The sequence below is a fragment of the Carassius auratus genome, chromosome 23 (genome assembly GCF_003368295.1).
Source record: "Carassius auratus strain Wakin chromosome 23, ASM336829v1, whole genome shotgun sequence".
NCBI classification, from domain to species: Eukaryota; Metazoa; Chordata; class Actinopteri; order Cypriniformes; family Cyprinidae; genus Carassius; species Carassius auratus.
Genome location: NC_039265.1, coordinates 130,920 through 153,875, shown reverse-complemented (window position 1 = coordinate 153,875; position 22,956 = coordinate 130,920). Strand labels below are relative to the sequence as shown.

At 38.4% G+C, this 22,956-nt stretch overlaps 1 protein-coding gene across 6 annotated transcripts in view; it reads right to left on the bottom strand.

Annotated features, from left to right (window-relative positions):
* LOC113040908 (ankyrin repeat and SAM domain-containing protein 1A-like) overlaps positions 1-22,956 on the bottom strand; it is a 67,392-nt gene that overhangs the window by 5,485 nt on the left and 38,951 nt on the right. For all 6 annotated transcript variants that reach the window (XM_026199102.1, XM_026199104.1, XM_026199101.1 and 3 more), the window contains 11 exons: positions 21,233-21,302; positions 16,480-16,592; positions 9,408-9,506; positions 9,087-9,233; positions 8,793-8,900; positions 6,938-7,105; positions 6,711-6,848; positions 6,465-6,536; positions 5,004-5,090; positions 2,662-2,799; positions 1,265-1,441 (listed from right to left, as the gene is read on the bottom strand). In XM_026199102.1, the coding sequence (XP_026054887.1) occupies positions 1,265-1,441; positions 2,662-2,799; positions 5,004-5,090; positions 6,465-6,536; positions 6,711-6,848; positions 6,938-7,105; positions 8,793-8,900; positions 9,087-9,233; positions 9,408-9,506; positions 16,480-16,592; positions 21,233-21,302 (1,317 nt within the window). The remainder of the gene's footprint in view (positions 1-1,264; positions 1,442-2,661; positions 2,800-5,003; positions 5,091-6,464; positions 6,537-6,710; positions 6,849-6,937; positions 7,106-8,792; positions 8,901-9,086; positions 9,234-9,407; positions 9,507-16,479; positions 16,593-21,232; positions 21,303-22,956) is intronic.

Below are 22,956 nucleotides of genomic sequence, written 5' to 3'. Positions count from 1 at the left end.
TATATCTTTAATGTTTATTTTCACTTTTGACCAAATTAATACAACTTGCTTGTTGGTAATTTCTAAAAATAAAAATAAAACTCTTACAGACCCCAAAGATTCATTTACTGTATATACTGTACGCTGTAGGCCCATCTGAATGTGTGATTCTTCACAGAGCCAGCAGGGGGCTCCACAGGACTGGACAAAAAGACACTAAGTCATAGAAAGAGAGGAACCAGGGCAGCTGTGTGAGCTACTGAAGTGACAAGTGAATAGAAGAGGAGCTGGAAAAAGGACAAATGGAAAGAGAGCGGTGGAAAGAGTCAGAAATTAGAAGAAGAGAGCAAGCTGAAGCTGAATTGAGAGGATAAACTAAATGAACATCTAAACAGAGCAGTGTCTGGGCTACAAATTCAGACACAGACTGATGCATTTTGGCAATTTTCATCAATTTGGCAGAGAAACCTAACTTGCGAACAAATAAGCAAAATGAGTTTTCCTGTGAACATAAGTGTATGTTTACTGTATGCAGCATATTGAGGCTAACCACTGACATTTAAAACCAGGGTTCCTATACATTCTCCATTTCAATACTCCATACGGTGCAGGAAACCTTAATTAATACTTTAATAACTGGCAAGGATACATTAATCTGATTAAAAGTGGAAAAATACATTTATAAGATAACGAAACAGTTCTATTTCAAATGAATGCTGCTCTTTTGAACTACCTCTACAAAGAATCCTGAATAATAATGATAATAATACTATTAATAATAATTTCCCCACAAAAATATGCAGCAGCACAACGGTTTTCAACATTAATGATATTCAGACATGTTTCTTGAGCAGTATATCAGAGTGATTTCTGAAAGATCATGTGACACTGAAGACTGGAGTAATGATGCTGAAAATACAGCTTTGGCCACAGGAATAAATTACATTTTAAATACATATTACAATATAAATTAGTTATTTTAAATTGTACAAATATTTGACAATATTCCTTTTTTTTTTTTTTTACTGTTTTTGAAAAAACAGCATTGGTGTGAAGAGGAGACTTATCTTTAAAACATTTTAAAAATCTTATGGACCCCAAACAGTAGTGTACTTCTGATTAAGTGTCTAAACAAAACTCTGGAATATTTTTGTAGGACTCGATGTTCAAGACTTCCAACACAGTGTCTAAATCCTTCTTGGAAGGCCACCTCTTTTTAAAAAGGCAAAAACAAAGTGTAATCTGACCATACTATATGAATGTGTGTGTGTGTGTGCGCTCTCACCCCTGACTTGCGCATGCTCCCCCGTGGTTTGGGGACAGGTCTGCTGCTCTTGGTCTGGATGATCTCGGTGGCTCCGGCTGCGCTCTGCTGCTGTCTGGTCCTCTGGGCCTGCAGGGCCAGCTGATAGGCCACTTCAAACGCCTGTCCCAGCGTCAGGATGATCTCATAGGTCAGGTTCTGTCGGGATTAACAATCAGGATCAAGTTCTCAAACCGCTATATTCAAATGTCATCAATCCATCTTCAGAAGTCTCTTTAATAGCCTCATCAACAGCATCGTACATCAATACATCCGTACAGGCCTCCAACATTATTCTGCACTTAAAGAGGCATTTAAGCTCATAAAGTATGTAATAACAAGCTTAGCTTTGTCATATAATAAAGAGCAGCTTTTTATATAATTACACATCAGTGAGTCTCTGTAAAGGGACGCCGGGACAGCTGAGGTACTGTAATGTCTAGCAAACACCACAATATTGAACATTAACTCTCAGGTCCTCCACAAAATAATCAGGGCTTGTAACTTCAGACTGTGTTTGCTTTCGAAGATACAGATTTGCATATCTAATGTGGTATACATTTGACAAACTTTGCTACAAGGGAGCAAAACTCACATCTTCGAGCATCTAAAAGTAATTCTCTTTTTGGCCCTGGCCCTTTTTATGCTTTTATATGCAGTGAATTATTCATTAAATCTAAATTAATAAAGCAGCAGGCTGTGCAAATAAACAAGATCTCTCAGCACAGTCGAGATGCATTTAATCTCAATTTTGATCAAAACTGAACTGAACTTTTTTTAAATTACAAATAAAATTCAGATGCATTTTTAAAAGATTGTTTCACTTTCTAATATAACCTCTTAACACAAAGAAAAAGATATTTATTAATTGTTGTGACTGTCACCTGTTCCACTAATCGCTTGATTTGTGAATTATCAAATGAACTGCACTTTTAGTTTTTTTGTTGCAACTCTACTAGAGTCTAGCATGTGTGTGTGTGTGTGTGTGTGTATCATTCAGGCAGCTGTATGATCAATGTAATTTGAATGGGCTGCTGCTCACAAGCGCTCCTATAAAACTCTGTGTGATACTTTCAGAGACCTGGCAATCTGCCCACGACGCAGAAAGAGAGAAAGAGACTCTCAATGCCCAGAAACATGAGTGTTTCAGAGCAGTAGTCCTCACCTGGTGGGTCATTAAACAGGTCTGTTATGAATACCACAGACAGACATGACGTGAAATGCAAATTTGGTGGTTTTCGATCCAATTTACATCTGCAAAAAAGCAATTTGCAGTTTGCAGTTTCTCAGAATACTGTAAACAGCATCCAGAGCTGAAGCGGAGCAGCTGAGACCCACTGATGGAGAAAGAGCAGTAATAAAGATGGTGTTCGTCTCACCACATCCACGGTGCTGAACACATGGCAGTAATGATGGCTGCTCTGCAGATCTTTAGTGATGTAAGCAAATGTGCAGAGGTCCTCTGGGTCCTGAGCCACACACGAGATGTTCCTGATCTCATGTTCTGCAATGATGTTCTGCACACACAACCCAACATCACATTAGCAAACAGATCCCAGAACTTCAACAAGAACAAACTTAAACAAGTCCTTACAGGAGTAGTTAAAACCAGAGATGGTCACAAGTCTTTAACATGGAGTCTGAGTCAAGTCTCGAGTCTTTGGACACAAGTCTGAGTCGAGTCTCAAGTCCTTTAATTGCTCGCAAAAAAAATCCCATTCAGAATATTTATGGATTGAAATTGATGGATTGAATCTATTTGAAAGAGGTTTTAAGAGGTTTTTAAGCTTAATGTACATCCAGCCTGTTGCTAATGTTTTAATCCATTACCATGTACAAAACACTTTTCTGTAATCAAATTCTATAATAAGAGTACCAAATAATAATAAGATCTACCAAAAAACAATGTACAGTCAAACCAAAAATTCAGACACCAGATAGTTCATTTGTGTAAAGTGAGGATAATAAAATAACTTTTTAAAACTTTAACCAAAAATTCTTCATACAGTGGATTACCAGTAAAATTGATACAAATTTGGGACCAAAAATGATTGAGCCATTTGGACCTGACGATATTTTCTTTAATTGCTAATGCAACCTTTTAACACTACAGACTGAACAAAATCTGGTTTGAACAGTCAGAGTCATTCTGTAGGTTACAGACAGATAAATATAGAATGAAAAATACCTGTATTTGCAGCGTTGTTGTTTTCTGCTGTTTTAGTGAAAGTGAAAATCTATAATTTTGCTGCTCATAGCGTTTCTATTGTTGTTAAAATAATCGCATCATCCGCAGCTCTTGAACTTGGCGCCAGCGTGTGTCCAGAGTAAAAGAGAAAGCACATGGAGCTGAAAGGGCTTGAATAAAGTGTGTAAAAACACTAGAGGATATAGTGCTGAAACATATTTACTTAAATGACCCTAAACGCCTGTTATGTGATTCGCTCCGCTGTTTTGATGCGCTGCTCCCTTAAAATGGTGCTGTGTTACTGCTCGCGGTCCGGATGGATGCCAGGGTGCGTATGCGGTCTGCCTTCTGAATATCACTTATAGAAGTATTTAAGGATAAAAGACTTAAAATATTGACGAGTCCTTTTCCTCGACTCCAGACTTGATTAACTCGAGTGTCCATCTCTGGTTAAAACAATCAATATCAGACGATACTGAACAATACAATTAGATAGATGTGAAAGATTGGGGGGATAATGGGATGAAAAGATAAATGGGAAGGAAGGATGAATGGATGGAGGGATGGGATGGGATGGGATGGATGGATGGGTTGGGTTAGGGGGCTGGGATGGAGGAATGGCATGGGATGGCACAGGATAGAGATTGGGCAAGATGGACTGGGTGGAAAGATGGATGGGGGGGGGAGTAAGGGAGGGATGATTGTGAAATGGACAGATAAAATGGATTGAGTGGATGGAATGAAATGGCATGGCATTGGATGGACAGATTGGAAGGATTGGATAGATTGAGAGAGAGATGGATGGATTAGATGAAGGGTGTCAGACTCAGTTCCTGGAGGGCTGCAGCCCTGAAGAGTTTAGTTCCAACCCTGCTCCAACACACAAACCTGCTAGTTTTCAAATAAGTCTGAAGGACGTGATTTGATGGATCAGGTGTGATTAATTAGGTCTGAAGCTAAACTCTGACTGAGTGCGATACCCTTGGATTAGATGGACGGATGAAGACTGGGATGAAAGGATGGACTGGGAGGATGGATGGGATGGACTGGTATGAGAGATGGATGAAAAGAAGGGATGATTGATGGGATGGACAGATAAGATGAATTGGGGAGGATGGAAAGAAATGGCATGGCATTGGATGGATGGATTGAATGGGTTGGACTGGAAGAATGGGATGGAGGGATGGCATGGGATGGATTGGATGGACCGATATATAGGATGTATAGGATGAATGAGTTGGATTTGGAGGCTGGGATGAAATAGGATAGATTGGGTGAGTAGATGGATGGGATGCACTGTTTGGAGAGATGGAGAAAGGGAAGGAGGAATGATGGCTGGAGGGATGGCATGAAATAGCAGATGGATGGATGATGAAACAGACAGGCAGACAATCTCATTGCTGAAATCAGTTTCTCATTACTACCCAAAATATTTTATAATGTTGTTTTTTAGAATAACAATTAACAATTAATGCCTGTAATTTATTTATCTTCCTGCTTGGGGAGAACGACAGAGGAGGAGGATGTCATCACCTTGTTGGCAGCGTCAATGAATTTCACACCCTTGTACGTGATGGAGAGGACGATGGTGGGGATCTTCCTCATCTGTTCTGTCGACCTCTGAGAGAGAAAGAGAGAGAGTATTATAGGATGTTTGTCAATGTGTTTTACATCATATAGGGTTCATTTAATGTCTGGAATATTTAAATACAAATGGATTAATTGATTGACTGACTGATTGACTCTGTGACACATTTTGTCCCAAAAGTTTCATTTCTGTAAAAGAGGGCACACTGGTGGTCCTCGCCAATCATCAAAAATAGGCACAGGTAAACTTAAAAGTATTTAAATGAATGCTAATTAATACTATCAATATACTAAATAGTACTGCAACTTAATTAAAATGTAAAAAAAAAAAATAATAATAATAATAATAAAATCAACAATATTCTGTTTTCACATAGCTTCAAAACTTCTGGAATTACAAAATGAATAGTTAATTAACTTAATTTATCAACCCTTCCAGTGTCTGTTAAAAAACAAGTATGAAAACAAGCAGCTTTGTCACAGTTACAGGGGAAAAATATCTAGAAAATATATTTTTATTCATATATTGACACCTTCAAATATTATGTCGGATATGGACAGCTTTGAAGAAAATTAAAAAATAAACTAAACTGTAAACATAATATTTAAAAATAGTATTAGGCACCATGACAGTATTATTTGTACTAAATTTTAATTTAAAATTGTTATTATTATTACTCGTTTATAATTAAATATTAATTTAAACAAATAATGAACTAGTATGTTACATCATGGTAATGAGGAATTGAGGGGAAAGGGAGTACTTCATTATCATGACAATAAATGTCATCATGCTAGAAGCCTTAATGGTCCTTAAAATGCTGTATTATTATCATTATCATTAATATTTAAGGGTTTAGAGATGTGGCCAGTTTCATTGTGAGATTCACCAATAGCCAATGCTAATGTTTAAGGGACAGATTTCTTATGCCCTTTTTTAATCATTTACTCAAAGAAAACATTTGTTAGTTCTGACTGTTTATGCTTTGGTCTTTTGATTGAGTGCCTGGCCCGACTGACTAGACAGCTTCTTGTGACTGCATCTCTGCACGGTCCGGCTGAGCAAACACTTCTGCTTGATTATTTAACCATTTAAACCCCAACATGAACGCCTGTGTATCAGAACAGCCCTTGAAGTGCAAATCTGCAGTCTGTTTCTCACACACAGGACAGTGCGATGAAGCGGAAGCCCATTTTACACTTTCTGGACAGACCTTGTTAGTCATATATTATGAAACTGTCCTTTTCGTGCGCTAGTGCCCCGTAGAGGACTCGCATGGGTGGCATTTTCCCTGACAGCGCTGCTTGCTGCCCGTTCCAGAATATAATACTAATGTCAGTGTCCTGGCGTGACTCCTCACAGGAGACCTTGAGCTCTTATTGGTCAAAGACTCTGTGAACACCTACCCTCATTTTAGCACAGGCGTCCTGCGTTGACTCTGTTCCTCTTAGTTCTTTAATGAGCATCGAGCCCAGATACTGCAGAACGAGCGAGTGGGGACAAACCAGTACAGACAGAGAGAGAGAATTCAGCTGAATCACATTATCTAAACACAACCAAGGGTTCGGATGATTTCATAACATATCACCTAAATATGAATTATGACTTTATTATTATATAAAGGTGCTGTTTTATGATAGAAAAATGATTACGTTGGCCTCGTAGCCGCATGATTCGAAGATGAGCTTCTCGGGCTGATGGTGCCAGTTCTGGACCGGTGTGTACGGCGCCGCCTGACTCGGGGGTCGTAAGGTCAAGCGTGGCTCCTGTTGACGTTCCTCAAATCTCTCCTTTAGAGAGGAAGAACAATTTCAGGATAAACTGAACCTAATGTGCATGATTTGAGCAGAAACAGAAGGATCGGTGGAGTGTGACTCACCTGCGGCTGTGGTCTGTCGTTGGGCCGCTGTCGAACAGCCAGGTCATATTCGGAGTCGGGACCCCTCCTCCTCCCAGAATCAGCAGCAGGTAACAGGGGATCCATGGAGCGCGTGTAGGAGTCTGAGTGACTGAGAGGAGACGAGGTCTGGGACATGAGATCCTGACACTGCAAAAGAGGGAGATCAGCCAACCTGAAAGATGTCCTCGCTCAGAATGAGAGAGAGAGTTTACAGTAGACTGAACTTTGTTCTCGACTGTAATCAGGCCTGATGCCAGATTTCATTTGTTGTGAATAAAAATAAGGCAGTGAGGGACAGAAGTGCAGTCTGTTCAGTAAGAGAAACTGTTTTTATCTGGGGAGACTGAGCAGAGGAAGAGACAGAAAACACCTCAAACTTCCTCTAAATCTCTAGTGGACAAAGAGAATTGAATTAAAATTGAATTTCACTTAACAGATCTTTTTTTTTTTTTAACAAAAATACGTTCATGTTGTTTCATTTTGAATTCTAGTAATGAAAGTTTTTACTATTATGCCAGCTTCCTTTGATATTTGTATGACGAATAGCATGTTTATGTGTGAAGTTTATGTTTTTTTTTTTTTTTTAATAAAAACTCTTTAAAGGTTAACATTTCTTTGAAAGCATTTGCAGAGAAATATAATTCACTAAGAGACCTTAAACCAGCATAATTGAGGAAATATTAGTTTAATATTTAAGAAATCCTGGACTCTGGAATGTCCTGTTTGGCATCATGTACTGGATCTCATCTCGGCTCTTACCGTATTTTTCAGACTATAAGTCGCATCAGTCCAAAAATACGTCATGACGAGGAAAAAAAACATATATAAGTCTTCATGTCTTTATGTCTTCAGTGTAGACTACAGGAGAACTGAACAGAATCTCTGGCAGTAAAGAGTGCCCTCTGGCGGCTGGAGACGCTAATGTTTTCTCTTGGTTCATGTCAAATTAATTTTGATAAATAAGTCGCACCTGACTATAAGTCGCAGGACCAGCCAAACTTTGAAAAAAAGTGTGACTTATAGTCCGGAAAATACGGTACTGAAAATATTTTTACCCACAGTTCGGTTAACTTCATTTATTTTTTCCATTTGTTGACGACATAAGATGCTACGGTAGTTTTAAGATGTGAGGGTGGTATGGAACATTTTAATATCTGTGGAAACTACTTCCTTTGCAGCAGAGTAAGCTTGTTCAAAACTATAAGGGAAAAATGAAGGAAATGCAACCTTAAAATGTGTTTCTCTTCATACAAAATAGAATTAATTCTCAGATTTTGTTTTCTTCAAATAGTATTATTTTGGTGTGAGATATGAACAGTTTCACTGTGAGATTCATCCAATACCCTTCGGTGAAAGACAGAAATGTGACAGAAAAACAGCGTTTTGTACCTGGATGATTGAGTACAGGAAACAGAAAATACATCTTCCACATTTCCAGTAAACTAAAACTCTGAAAGGCATGGTTTGATAATTCAAAAGATTTACAATTGTGTCATGTCTTATTTTCGCAAACACAACTTTTGAATTGTTTAAACAATTAATCCACATTTACAGATCAAATATCTGGTCTATTATAGTTTGACTTTTTCCCCCTCATTTTACAAATTATTATAGTAAACTAAAAATACATATGCCATTTCAGCTAAATTAATACATTTGCCATGCCAAAGTATTGATCATATTTTCATAAAGAAACCAAACCACAAAAAAAAAACACTAAGTTTTGAACAAACTGATTCTACCCTCAGTCTTGTTTTCGTTCACTCCTAGTGGTCTACTTGAAGCCTCAAATCTATTCTAGAATGTGTAATATCATAAAATATCATGATATTACTCTGATCTGAGAGAGGCGGGGTGGTTTGACCGGAGGCTCCTCATACGGCCGTTCAGCTAATGACGCAATAATCCTTTTCCTGTGGCCCAACAGCGTGATCTTCAGCACCTAAAAACACACGCAAACGCAAAAGTGACACAATGTCTACTGAGCAACATAAAAACCCTGCTCTCAAACAAATAATTCAGAGTCAAGAAATTTAATTTTGTAAACCAACTATGTAAATACTTCATATAATACTCGATATGAAACAACAGTGTACAGTGTAAATGTTTGAGTGCATCAGGTTCTCACATTGACGATCTCCAGCTCCCACAGACTCTTCACACATTCTAGCGTGCGATAGCCGCTGGACAGGAAGTTCTGCAGGTATTCCTGAAGACCCAGGATGTCCAGCCACGCAGAGAGAGACGTGCTGCCGTCACAGCCCAACGCTTTCACCTGCACAGATCACAACAACACACAACGAACTTCAGACCCAGATACACTACCAGCCGACAAGCAATGCATATCATTATAATGATAAATATCTTACAAAATAATACTGTTAAGGGCATAAGTGACTATTAGCATCATGTGACAATCCTCTGCAAAGCATTTTAGTCCGAAACAGACCTTTGGTAGAGAACGTGCAGCACTGAGGATCTTCCTGCGATGAGCCGGATCCGTGATGCCAATCTCTCTCAGGTCTCGCTCTTCCATTACGTCATTTCCCTACACAAACATACACACACACACACCTATCAGGTGAAAAACAAGACAAAAATACAATATACACACCGCTACAATACACATCCTAAATCAATAAGCCCATATCAATAGTGTGTGGCAATAATGCACCATTTGGTAAATGCATTTTTTGTCTGAAAAAGCAAGGTTTAATTCAATGTACTGCAAAGCACCATAAAAATATCTCTAAACCAGCTCTACTTTAATCAATAAACACACAGAAGGTCTCCACTTTATGGATTGAGGACATAATACATTTGAGGTAGGACAGAGGCTTACATCTCACATTGTTTGTGCGCTTGAGTGTGTGTGGTTCATGTTTCTTCATTGATCAATGCCATATACTCTAAACACAGTGTGTCTACCACAGCAGCATCTGAGCGATCGATGTAAGACAGCGCAGAGAGCAATCTGAGGTACTGATCTCACATCGAGACACACACACACACACACACACTCAATCCCTTTATACACTCCATTCATTTAACAGGAAACACTGTGCATGACCCCTTCATGCACCTGAAGTGTCTATCAATCAAATGACGTCTAGAATATAATAATCTTGATTCGGACAGAAAGTGCATGACAGGGATTTACAGAAAGTGAGTGCTGTGTTTTGAGATGTGATTTACAGTTCCCGACAAACTGTGCTTCTCTACACATTTGATGAACCACAAACTGTGTGCTGTGGAGAAAATAATCCCTCCTTTGAGCGCTAGCTGTCATTATGTGGCGACTGTGAGAGAGAGTCCATTCAAACAAAGACACACACTGAAACTAAATCTCCACTTCACCAAGAGCATTTCACTGCAAAACCAAAAATAAATCATAACCATACCAAAACTAGCACTACAAAAACAATCCACAAACCAATATAAGCCCAATAATAATAATAATATAAGGCAAACCATAAAAAACTGAGCTAAATAAAAAGAAACACAAAATAAAACCAATAAAACACAAAAGCAGACAACAAAAGAAAACCAACACAAGCAACAAAAAACAAAGCAAAACTTAAAACTCTAACACTAATAAAAAAAAAGCAAATCACAAAACCAACACAAGCAAAACAAAAACAATAAAACACTGAAAACAGAGAAAACCACAAAAAATCTTTAAAAATACTGACAAGAAAACCCCCCCACAAAAAAATCCATTAAATAGCAAAACACATTACACAAGGCCAAAAATACAACACAAACAAAAAGCAAACCACAAAACCAATAATAACTAGCAAAAAGCCAACCACAAAACCAACATAAGCATTAAAAAAAAAAAAACTCAAACACAAAACAAAACCAATAAAAATCACACACACACACACACAAAAAAAAAACAATACAGAGCCAACCAAACAAGAAAAAATCCAATCACACCAATAAACAAAACCAATATCATGAGCAACAAAAAAGGCTACAGCTACTAAAACAAATACAACAAAATGCAAACAAAAGGCTAAAAAACCCAAATATTGAAAACAAAAACAATAAAAAAGAACAGATAATAATTAAAAGCTCATCACAGCGTGATAGAGATATAAGTGACCACGTCATCTGTTAATCGACTGTCAGTGTTAAGAGTTCTTGTCCGAACTAGCCTACAGTAAAATCCTGCTCCCCTCAACTCCGAATTAAACATCAAATACATTTTGTTCGCCTGTGATTTTCTCTTTGCACAGCACTTCGGTGGACAGGCAGAACTGTAAGTCATACGGTTTTGACTGGTTCAAGAAAACTGTGCCATGAGTAATAATCATAACACTTTCTGATCCAAGACAGACACTGAAGGTGTAGATCTACTCCAAATCAACTAAGAGACATCTAATGCACAGATGAATAGATCTACACCGACACAGAAAGATCACGTCACTGTCCGTCATCCTTCACTCCGCTCAAACATGAGCGATCTGAAGCACTTCAAGTCTCATCTGCTCATTCTGTGATAAAGTGAGGAGGGAGGCAGATGGGGAATAAGCTGGAGTAAAACTGCCCAAATCATTTAGAGTGAGGAAACGGCAGCTGAATGCAGAAGAGGCCAGGTGGATCAATCTGTCTCTGTCCACTTTTTATCTCTCGCCTGCTCTCTTTCCAATCCACTTAACTCTTCTTTTCTCATTACCAGCCTTCAGTACAGACTGAAATCAGATCTCTGAGAACATCACACGTAGATGGTTTATTCTTGTACGGATGGGATAATGTGACAATGAAACAAATGGAGGTTGTAGTGATCTGGACACTACACCAAGCTGCATCATCAGACTTTCTTTAGCTAACTAGTGTGTCATATTTCTACATATTTCCCAACACAAGCAAAGCAAAATTCAGTATACTTTGCTTTTAAATCCCAAACCGCTAGCATGTTTCTGCGACGTTTGTCTTAGCAAACAGCAGTAATAAAAGCTTACATGACTCACAGCTCCAGAGACTTCGGAGACTTTGCAAAGAAATAATGTTTTTTAGAACTATCCAATTTCACCAAGACATCTGAGAATAAAACTTTGATTCCAAACAACAGCAGTGTACGAGCAATCAAAAGAAATCCGTGCACATTCGGAGCCGTGGAGATACTCTGTGGAAATTCATCATTTCGTTTTTTGTACCTTTAAGACATCTGTATGTAAATGACATTGTTCTGATTGGCTAATCTTTCTGTATGTGAACATATGAATGTAATTTACACTGTATATCATCAATAGGATTAAAAATACTGAGAAACAATTCTTCAAACAGACGCATCTCATGTATTTAAACTTCTGTGTCGCTCCCTTTCCAAAAACACTAAACAAACTAGGTTGTTCTCCAATGTATGACACAAAAAGCAGTACAGTGCTCTGCCAAAACAAATGGATGTAATAAACACACTTAATTAACCTGTTTAAATGAATATTATGCCTCTAACTTTCACATCTGACATCCGCAAATTACAATTCCCATAATGCACCTCTTGAAATCCACTGTGTCCTCAGATTTTCATTTAATTTTAAATGCCTTTTAATACTCAAGCATGAGTAAAAATAGCTACATATTAAAGTCAAATTGGACGCGGAGACCTAAAAACATGGCAGACGAGCTCTTCTCAATTATTGATCAAATGTCTCACGCATGATCAAAGGCGATCGCCTGCTTTGGGGTGACTCTAAGAGAAGGGGAATGCAGGGACGATAACACGATGTGAAGAATATGGGAGCTAATGCATTTCTGGAGAGATGTGAGACGACCTCTCCACAGGTATCCAAATGAAAGCGGGACCTCAGAGTCTTACTCCCACACTCCATCTCCATGCAAATGCATTTGGGATTAGTTGGGAAAGGAGGGTAATGGGGAAACCACCATGCCTTGGTGAACACACAGACGTGTCTCCTTCTAGCACAGCAAGTATATTACTTCAGATTTGACTTTAAGAAAGTCTTTAATATGCATGATACCACATTGGGTAGAGAAGAGATGAGAATCTTTTCCAAATGTATGTTCTCCAAATAAATGAACACAAATTCCAAAGTATTTTCCGAAGTAGTGTTAATGGATATGTAAATAGCTATTTGGCAAATACACCAGCATTCGAAGGTTTGGGGGTTTTAAATGTTTAATATTTTTGAAATTCTCTTTTGCTCACAAAGGCTGCATTTACCTGATTAAAAATACAATAAAATTTGTAAAATTTGGAATTTAAAATAAACGTTTTCTATTTGAATATACTTTAAAATGCAATTTATTCCTGTGATCAAAGTCTTCACATGATCCTTCAGAAATCAATCTAATATACTCATTCTGATTCGGCTCATAACACAAGTTGGTAACACATTTTATTATCAATACTGGATATAGATTTGTTGGTCAATATGATTATGGAAACGGCAACATTTTTTTTCCCAAGATTGTTGGAAAAAGTACAAAATAACAACATTTATTTGAAATTGATTATATTTTCTAACAATGTAAAGACTTAATTTAATGCATCCGTGGTGAATAAATGTAGCAATTTCTTATACATAACTTTAGATAGAAGTGCAGACAACAGTCATTACGTTTAGATGATGTATAAATATTAATATTAAAATCAACATGCAATGCTTTTTCAGGGGGAATAAAAAAATAAAAAAAGGTTAAATAAAAAAAAGAAAATGATGAAAAAGAAAATGATTTTTTTTGAACTAACAAATAACGTTATATGAATAAGTTAGTGAATAAACTGTTGCAAGCCTCACAATCCTAAAACATATATAGGAAATGGTTCCTAGCTCATTTTAAACAATTAAAAAATTGGATGACAGTCCGATTCAAACTGACCTGGGCATTAAATGCATTAAATGAGCTAGGCTCATGAGAGTAATTGTTAATCAGTTTGCCAAAGTCGGCAGCTAATGGCAGCCTACAAGATGATTTCTGAGAAAAAATATAAAACCATCCAGACTGTCATCGAAGTTAGCTAGATGTTCAATTATTGCCATAAACATTATGATGCATTAGCAACCATTAAAGTCACCACCTGGAGCCCAGTCTTATTTTAATATAGAGAAGAAAATTCTGGAAGACTAAGAGGAAAGAGAGGAGAGCGGAAAAAATACAAAAAGAAATAAACCATGTTTGTGCATGTAAAAAAGCTTCATGCAGCAGTAATATCAGAGAAAACTATACTCAATCCTCCACTCTGACATGAAAAACCGAGTCAGAGCACAGAAAGATGAAGTCTTCATCTCCAAAAAGCACTGGGGAGGAAGTGGAAAAAAGACACAAAGATGGGAAGAAGCTTTACAGTGATGTTCAAAGCATCCTGCGGCTATTAAACACATCGACAGCTCAAGATGCTAAACCCGCTGAGCTATTAAAATAGTCCTGTGAAAAACGCCTGCCTCTCTCTTTCCAATCAGCTCACTGTAAGAAAGACTGACCTTTTTTTTTAATTTCAAATGCATGGAGATGAAATTGAGGCTTTTGCTTACGAAGCTGAATGCGGCTGGGCTACAGTGTGATAGGTACAGACCAGCATATAAACAAATCTAAGCTGAATTCAATCCTCACTACACTCTACTAAGACATTCAGAGTTAAGTATGTAAGAGTACAGCAGTACGGTCCAGCCGAGATTTATTCATCCTGCATATATAAATCAGAACAAGTCCACAAATGCATTCAGGCAAGACCATCTGAATGCAGCAGAGAGACTGGACTCCTGTATCAGGAGAAATGTTATTGTGGAGTTGTGCTAAAAACTCAAATCCTAAAGACTTACTATGCGATTATGTGACCGCATCATGCCACGGCACTGATTTTGAGCACAGCGTCACATCATGAGCTACCTGAATAAAAATAAATGAAACGGCATATATATTAATATTAACTCCATATTGAGGTCGGTAAGATTTTTCTAAATATTTTTTTGTGTCTTCTGTTTGCCAATAAAAAATACAATAATAACTGCAGCATTTTACTACATTTAAATTTATTTTACATTTCTTTTTAAATTTAAAGTGTGGCTGGGCTTCAGAGTCATTACAAATAGCTAACCACAAGTATTAATGGATTGGAGCCTCATATTGTATTTTCTATCTGTGTAAGAACATCTAGAGTGATGTTTTGAAGGATCTGCAGAGATGGATGATGCATCAGGATAATGCACACACACACACACACACACACACACACACACACACACACACACACACACACACACACCTGACCAGCTTGGCTATAAAACCTTCATTACTCCTGCAATGAGGTGGCGCTCGGCGTGGAACATAGGCCAACAAGGGACCCGTCTGTATCTCTGATTTACAGCACACACATAACCTCCCTCGACCAGCTGAGGCTTTCAACCGCATCACCATCAATTCTCATTACTTCACATAGTAAAAACAACACAGCCCCTTCTAAGACATCAGACGTCTTTCATAAAGCCTCAAGGGCTTCTCAATCTGGTGAAGAACCTGTTTGTGGGCCATGTCCCAATATATGAATCCTCAAAAACATGTGGATCAATAGCCAAAAAGAGAAGAGCTTATTTAGTGTAACCAATTGCAACTGTATTTATACACTATTTAAGAAAAGACTGTTATAAACTGCTTGTGAAAATAGTTCAAGGTTGCCCTAGTCTCGAGAGATCTTAATGCCAGTCTATGATATCCTACTTCCTAAACATGACCTTTCAGAGAAGACTTTCAGCCTGTTGTATCTTCCACCAGGTGGAATTCATCAAAAGAGCCACTTAGAAAAATATTAACTCACCTTTACTCAAAAAACAAAACAAAGGTATCATTTTTGGTGATGAAACTTGGGGCATAAGCAGACACCAATAAAACTAATTCTTTATTGAGAGTCAAAGCCTATTTTCCAGAGGCTAGTGTTTATATACTGTAAACTTCTGTGGTCTATAGTGTGCACTTATCGGAAGTGATTGAGCGCTGTCTAAATCAAACTTCCGCTAAGCATCCAATCTCATAACAACGTCCTAATTAGGTTGTTAATGATTGATCATATAGAGCCTGGATAAAGACCAGGACATCCGACTTGATTAAGTGCCTATTTTTGCTATGGCAAATCAAGTCAAGACCAAAGAACGCTCACGGTTCATTTGACCTACCAGTTTTCCAGTTTTAAGAAGAATGCTGACAGTTCTGTTGCTATTTCAGAAGTTTGCTTGGCTGCAGATTCGCTCTGGTACGGCTACATACTTGTAAACACAATTTATTCAAGGTACTAGAAAACTCTCTTGCTTAGTATTTGCATGAAGGCATTATCAAAGTAACTGGCCATGATCCAGCACCAGAATCAAAGCTGGCATGCAAAACATAAAAAAGCTCTTTGATGACAAGTAATGTGTGGTCATTTTCTTAAAGGCAATCAGATTTGATAAAAAAAGATAAGGCATAGAAAACTTTTAGGTAGCACGGTACAGTAGGTACAGGTAGAGTAGCAAAGTGAAATGCTTTTATTTGTAATAGACAACTAGTTAGGAATTACTCACCATGTACCGCAGGTCGTCAAAGCCGTTGAGCAGTAGCTTGCTCTCATACTGTGGAAGGCCTATATGCTCCAACCAATCCCCGACCGGCTGTTCAAGAAGCCTCCCGGATCCACCTGCAGACAGAGGAAGGCGCTTGAGCAGCGAGAAACCATTGAGACGGTAGCATCGGCAGTCGGAGGAAGAGACGTGGCACTGCCACATCATCCTCGGCCAACAGTGCCGAGAGCACAAACACCAAGACGGCAGAGGCGACAGGATCCCGGCCGAGAGGTGTGGCCGCTCCCACAGCAGGGGCGAAACCACGCTGGCTAAGAATGAAGTTTGTTGTTGTCGAATCTGGGAAGAAGATGGGCCCAAGGCTGGGACTGATCACAGATTTAGACTCCACATTATGTTGAATCGATTTACATTTGAGAGGTTACTATTGAAGTACTACTGGGCTCCAATACCAGCAATTATCAAAGTTTCCATTTGAGCCCAGAAATCATCCTATGAATCAAAGTTTTGATTTCACAACCCAAAAAGTCACAGAAGACGATGTGCACCATTATAATCAATCCAGTTTCCTTATAATCCCAAACAGGCTAGCTTCCTGAAATGTGAGTTTGCAGATCCACCATTGCAAGTCCTAATTGACTGTGATGTTTAATGAGGAAGAGCATAACAAACAGATGATTGAAAGTTGGTATTCTCTCATGGGTGTCCATGTGCAGATAGATGCACAAGTAAACTTCTCAAACAGTCATTACTTCCAAGCGATGTCAAACGATCTTCACAATCTCCTGATCTCCTAAGAGTGACTAAAAATTGCTATGGGACTCTACCGTAAGCCTGGAATCTCTTAACTTATGAACTTCTAATCCAATCCCTATGATAGCGCTACTTAAAAGCCAGGCAGGATTGCACGACTTGCATTGCACAAAGTCTGTGATTCTCAGGATCAAAGGAACATGAGATGTGGGCAAAAGCAAAAAAGCTTCGGAGTCTTTGCTCAAATAAAAGTTTTGATTCCAACTTTATTCCAAAACAAGAATGTCTGAGTTTGATTAAATTTAGCTGCAGGAGACGGCGCCAAATGTAAGCCTTACCAAAAAATGTTGGTGGAATCAAAACCGAATTAAAAGCAAAAGCGAATGGAAAAACCAATGAGATGTAGTATCCACCCGAGTCATTCAACTTAATCAGAGACACCCAACTGCAAAAGTACAAGACTTGCTTTTCCAACACGACAAAGTCTCCCAGAGTCCTACAGAGGTTCAAACAGAGAAAGTGTGTCCCTGTCCCACATCAGTCAATCCTCAGAGTATGTTGCAGACATCTCGTTATCATCTAGTTCCTCGAGACTTCGTGGCTGCTGGTGAATTAGCAATGCAAGGTCAGTTGGGTGTTTGCCTGCTCCAAAAAAATGCCTGTAAAACTTGACACACTTGCATTGCGAACGAGTCTGGATGTGGTAAGAAATGCAGAAGCAATCCGAAGGTGCGGTCTCCTTGTTCAACCGGACGCTGTCAATTCTGCTCTGCAGCGCTCCTGCTCCGTCTCCTCTCTCTCTCTCTCCCTCACTCCTGCTCCCCCTCCCTCTCCCAGTCTCCTCCCCTCCCTGCTTTGCTCTCTCTTCCCCTATAAGAGAATGCGGGCCTGATGTCCATTATCTAAGGACTCAACAAACCTTTGTCCGGTTCATTGACCCAACTGGCACCATTGCTCTTACATCAGAATATTGTTGACTATGGTAAAAATATTAGAGGCATTGATTAAAGAAACAAAACTTAACAGTGTGTATCCAGAAAGCAAAGAATAAACACAGAGGCATATGCAGAGCTTCTAGGCTGGAGGACATAGCTCTGGGTTTACTGCCAAGCTGCAGGGCAGTTCTTCTTCTAATTCCCCTGACACTCATGCATGTTAATATTTTAGAACCTTTATCCACATGGACAGAGAAACCCTGCCTACTATCCTGTTGCAGGAGTTTATTAATGAAATACTGTTTTGATGATGCGTCAAATACCTTATAAATGAATTGCAAAAACACCAGTTACAGAGATCTCCAGTGGAATCAGAAGAGGCAAGCAAAGTCAAAGTTCTGTAGTGCTCAAATGATGATACGTTATCACACTTCAGATTCCAAAAAAGCATTATGACTAGCTAAATAGAACAAAATAAGTATGTACCCAGATAAGTATGCTAGAGCATTATCTGAGGTATTTAGATGGTGGTTTGCTGGCTTTTAACAAAACCTCCCCAGATTTATTTTCCCATTTTATTGCTTATCCAAAAATTAGAATGAGTTCTTAGAATAAAAGCACCATTCCTCAACAAGCCACGATGTATGCTATCATTTATATCGAAAGCACAGGACCGTCGCAGAATAATACTTTGTTTACAGTTTTGTTCAAATGTCTAACATCAGTGAGAGTGTAAGTAATAAATGTTGGTTTAGTAAGCACCACGAATAAAATTAAAAACCAAGAGTCATGTTCAAGTAGGAATGCCTGCAGGAAACAGGAAATGAGGTCAGAGGCAGAGCAATGTGACCAAGGACAGATGAAGAACTGATCCTCTAGCTAGGCTTTGCACTTATATGGGCCAATGAACCCAGTTGGAACACAAAGGCCCCTTGCAGAGAGACACACAATTTGAAAAGGTTTTTACAGGTTTTAAGATGAAGGGTGCTTCATTAGAGGCTTACAGAAGTGTTCCCATCCATTTTTGCAGGAGTTGCCAAACGGGAGCGAATGGTACAGCAAGCATGACGGCCCCTCTGTTCTCGATTGCTGTAGTTCGGTTAAATCCAGAGGAAGGTCATCCATACAAAACAAGGTCATGCATCACCAAGGTGGAATCATCAAGTGTCTCAGCATCCATTGATTTAACTCTCAAGTGTCCCCTTGTCCTTCAACGGCACACTGGGATTTCTCATTCTCCATTTAAAGGACCAGCCAACCTCATTTCCTCTGTTTACTAATGTAACTCTTCTGGACTTGGCCTTCGTCTTTCTCTTGCCCATCAATAGGTTATTGAGTTTCATTGCTGGATTGCTTGGTCAGGTCTCATTTCATAGGGGAACCGATGCAAAGGCAGATCCTCATTTAGAAACATACAATCCAGGAAGACACGTGATGGTCAGCTACAACTAGGAGGCCAAAGCTTCGAGTACAATGAGAAGTAACAGAACAAAAACAAAACATTGTTTCTTCTCTTCTCAATTAAAGACAATCCACTTTCTGGGTCCAAGTTTCTACTCCGTTTCAAGCGAGAGTGCCATCTCAACAGCCATTTATAAGCACAATTCATTTATAGCACACCTTTAAGCTAAGCTTTCGGGGGTTATGATTTTTCAGTAGTATTTACAGAACACCGTAAGTGCATCCTTGTACTGTTGGCTGTTTGCCTTTGGTACCTGAATGAGCATTTGGAATTGGTAATGACAGCACATGATGTCATCCAGATATTTATTAAATGGCTTTCTGGAATAGGCTACTTAACTCTGATTGGTCAGTCGTGACAGTCTGATGTGTGTTATAGGGCTGTCAAAATGGCTGAAAAACTAAATTAGGCCCCGATCAAACAGAATGCAATTTTTTTTTGCATTTTAGTGTAAGCTTTCTTAAATTGTTTTCATTTGGCAGTGAGCATTCTACAAGCGGTTTATGTGCCCTGTTCACCTCGCGTTTTTGCTGAGCACCTGACGTTGAAAAAAAATCAACTGAGCAGAAAAAGTGCCCAATGTCATTCACATTTTTTTTTTTTTTTACATTTACAATCAAATGAACAGCGAGGCTGGCCTTCCGTTGTGATGATGAAAGTTTACCGTTGCTTAGAAAGTCTGGAGACTGCTATGAAGGAGGATAAACTTTTAGTGTCTGTAACGGATTACCCGAAGCAGTATTTTTTTATGATTTCTGTTAATATTACAGTTTACTGTGGGTTCAGTGGGATAGTGGGTTCAGCTGGATAAGATATGAAAAACATTAAAATACAACGACACTTGCATCGTCATCGCATATTGTGTGCCACTGATGAGGCAGCCTAACGCATTTTTACTTTAAATTCAACAAACATTGAAAATAAAAAAAGTTATTTTTTGACAGCCCTAGTGTGTTATTCCATGACAACAACTGTTGGCATCAGCATTACTGGATAACACACCGCTCATCCAGGTATTTGAGGCTGGTGCTTCTATCACATCTCTTACGTATATCACACCACTGCGATCTCTCGCATTTCATTCAAATGCACCCGCTATCCTCTTGCGCCTTAGTTATTGACTCTACTTACTGTAAAATGAAACTAGATGACTTAACTATTAATAGAAGGCAAACAGTAATATTGTTAAAGCGTTCTCCTTTAACAATATTACAATTCAGAATGATTGTTTTCTACACTAATGGATGTAGGATAATAAATAGGGATGCGCCAAATACTTATATTGGATATCGGCTCCGATAATTACTTTTTCTGTCAGATCGGTTAGATGGGCCGATCCAAATCCAATATTGTGCATACTACTCAGTTACTGTTAATATGCAAAAAAGGCACATTATAAAGCACAATAAGGTTTTTGTGCACCTGTAGTTATAAGCTAACAATTATTTCCATATTTTTGCCGATATTAAATCTAAAAAACAAACTAACTACATTTTACGGCATCTCTACATAATAATGTACAATGAGAATTTTATATTTTGAGATTTTCTAAAGATCAGATTTAAAAAGTGATATTTTTGGTTTATTTATTAAAAAAAAAAAATACCTGTGACAGGGCATTCCTGGTCTTTGGAAAAGTCGATGCCGGCTCCAATTAGGTTCATTATCTTCTCAATCTGTAAGCAAAAAACAAACACAGTGAAACCAAATGAAGACACTAACCATAGTGCAGTGTGAAAAAAGCAGCGGCGATTCATGTTAAAACTTTGCATTCATGATTTCCCAGCAGAGCAGACAAAGCAGTAGTGCACCAACAAATCTGACTGAGAAAACACCATCTATCATCCCAAGGTTATAAGAATCATGCATAATGCAAATAGGAAACAGTGAAATATTTGGTTGCACCAGCCCTGACCAATACTTAGTCACAGGTGAACTGAGTGTCAGTCAACTACCCAAGCTTAAACATGTAATACAATCTAGAGTCCAAGCACTCCAAGACAAACAGCTTAACTTGTAAACATGCAGGAGAACAAGAGAACAACATGTCCAGGATGTCATTTCATATATTCACCATCATCAATCAGCAGTCCAACCAGTTAAATGTCAGACTACACGACACTGTCTGAAAAGATATTAGGGTAAAAGTAGGAATTCTGCCTTGCATCTGAATTAGGGATGTCAACGATTAATCGATGATCGATTAATTGTCGATAAGAGATGCAATCGATTAAGGCTATGGATGGTCGGTTAACCGATTCAATGTTGGGCTGCGTGCGGCTCATGCGCACTCAACACGTGCGAGCGGCTGTGAGTGACGGTGACGATATATAAAAGCATCATCATTCATTCACAATGTACAAATTAAGCTTTTAATGTAATTTAAACTTTAAAGTACATTAAAATAGAAACAACATAAAAGTTCTTCAACATTAAATGCAATAGAAATGTAGTTACTAATCATTTCATCAGATAACTGTTTTATATCGTGCGCTTTGCAGGGCTGCGGGACACAGTGACAGGACAGGTAGTCTATTCATTCCTACAACTTGTTAATTCATTCCTACGAATTATAAATGTGGCAATTGTCCATGTTTCATTAATTTTGTTCCCTAAATAACCCATGATTTAAGTGAAATAAGGGAACAAATTAATAAATCGAACGAATTCTTAATTCATGAAATCTTTAATTTCCCTTCCCATGTTTACCACAGTAAGAGATGCGAAAACAGTTATTAAAAGCGAAAGATAATAAAATAAACCTGGGAAATTAGAGGGTTAGACTATGAAGATTTAGGAAAAGAAACAATGCCTAAATATACTGAATTTGTGGAAATTCGTGACCAACCGGCAAACCAGAACAAAGCCGCGTAAATGAAGACTATGGGGTCCAAAAGCATGGTCTAACATTTTCCAGTTAACCTATTATTCCTCTAATAAACAAAGCTTTTATACCACACTTGTCATAATCAGATCTTATCATTTCTAAATAAATAATTGCTGGATTCAAAACAGCGATTAATAGGCGCTGTGACCGACACATTCCTGGAGCATTCACTGCTGTCACTAAACGGTGACGCCGAGCATCGTTCACAAGTTTCTGCATGGACCTGACTAGGGCACAGGTTCTAAGCCCTGGGACAAAATGGGATGCTTTAAGGAAAATTTATAGCCTACTAAGTAATAGGCCCAACATAAAAATAACAATTTGTTTTCATGTTTTTTTTTTTTTTTTTTTTAAATAGGCTATGCGAAATATATCCGACTTAAATAATTAAGATTAACGGATTTAAAACAGAAGTGTGGGCGCTCCATAAGTTCACAAAAAAA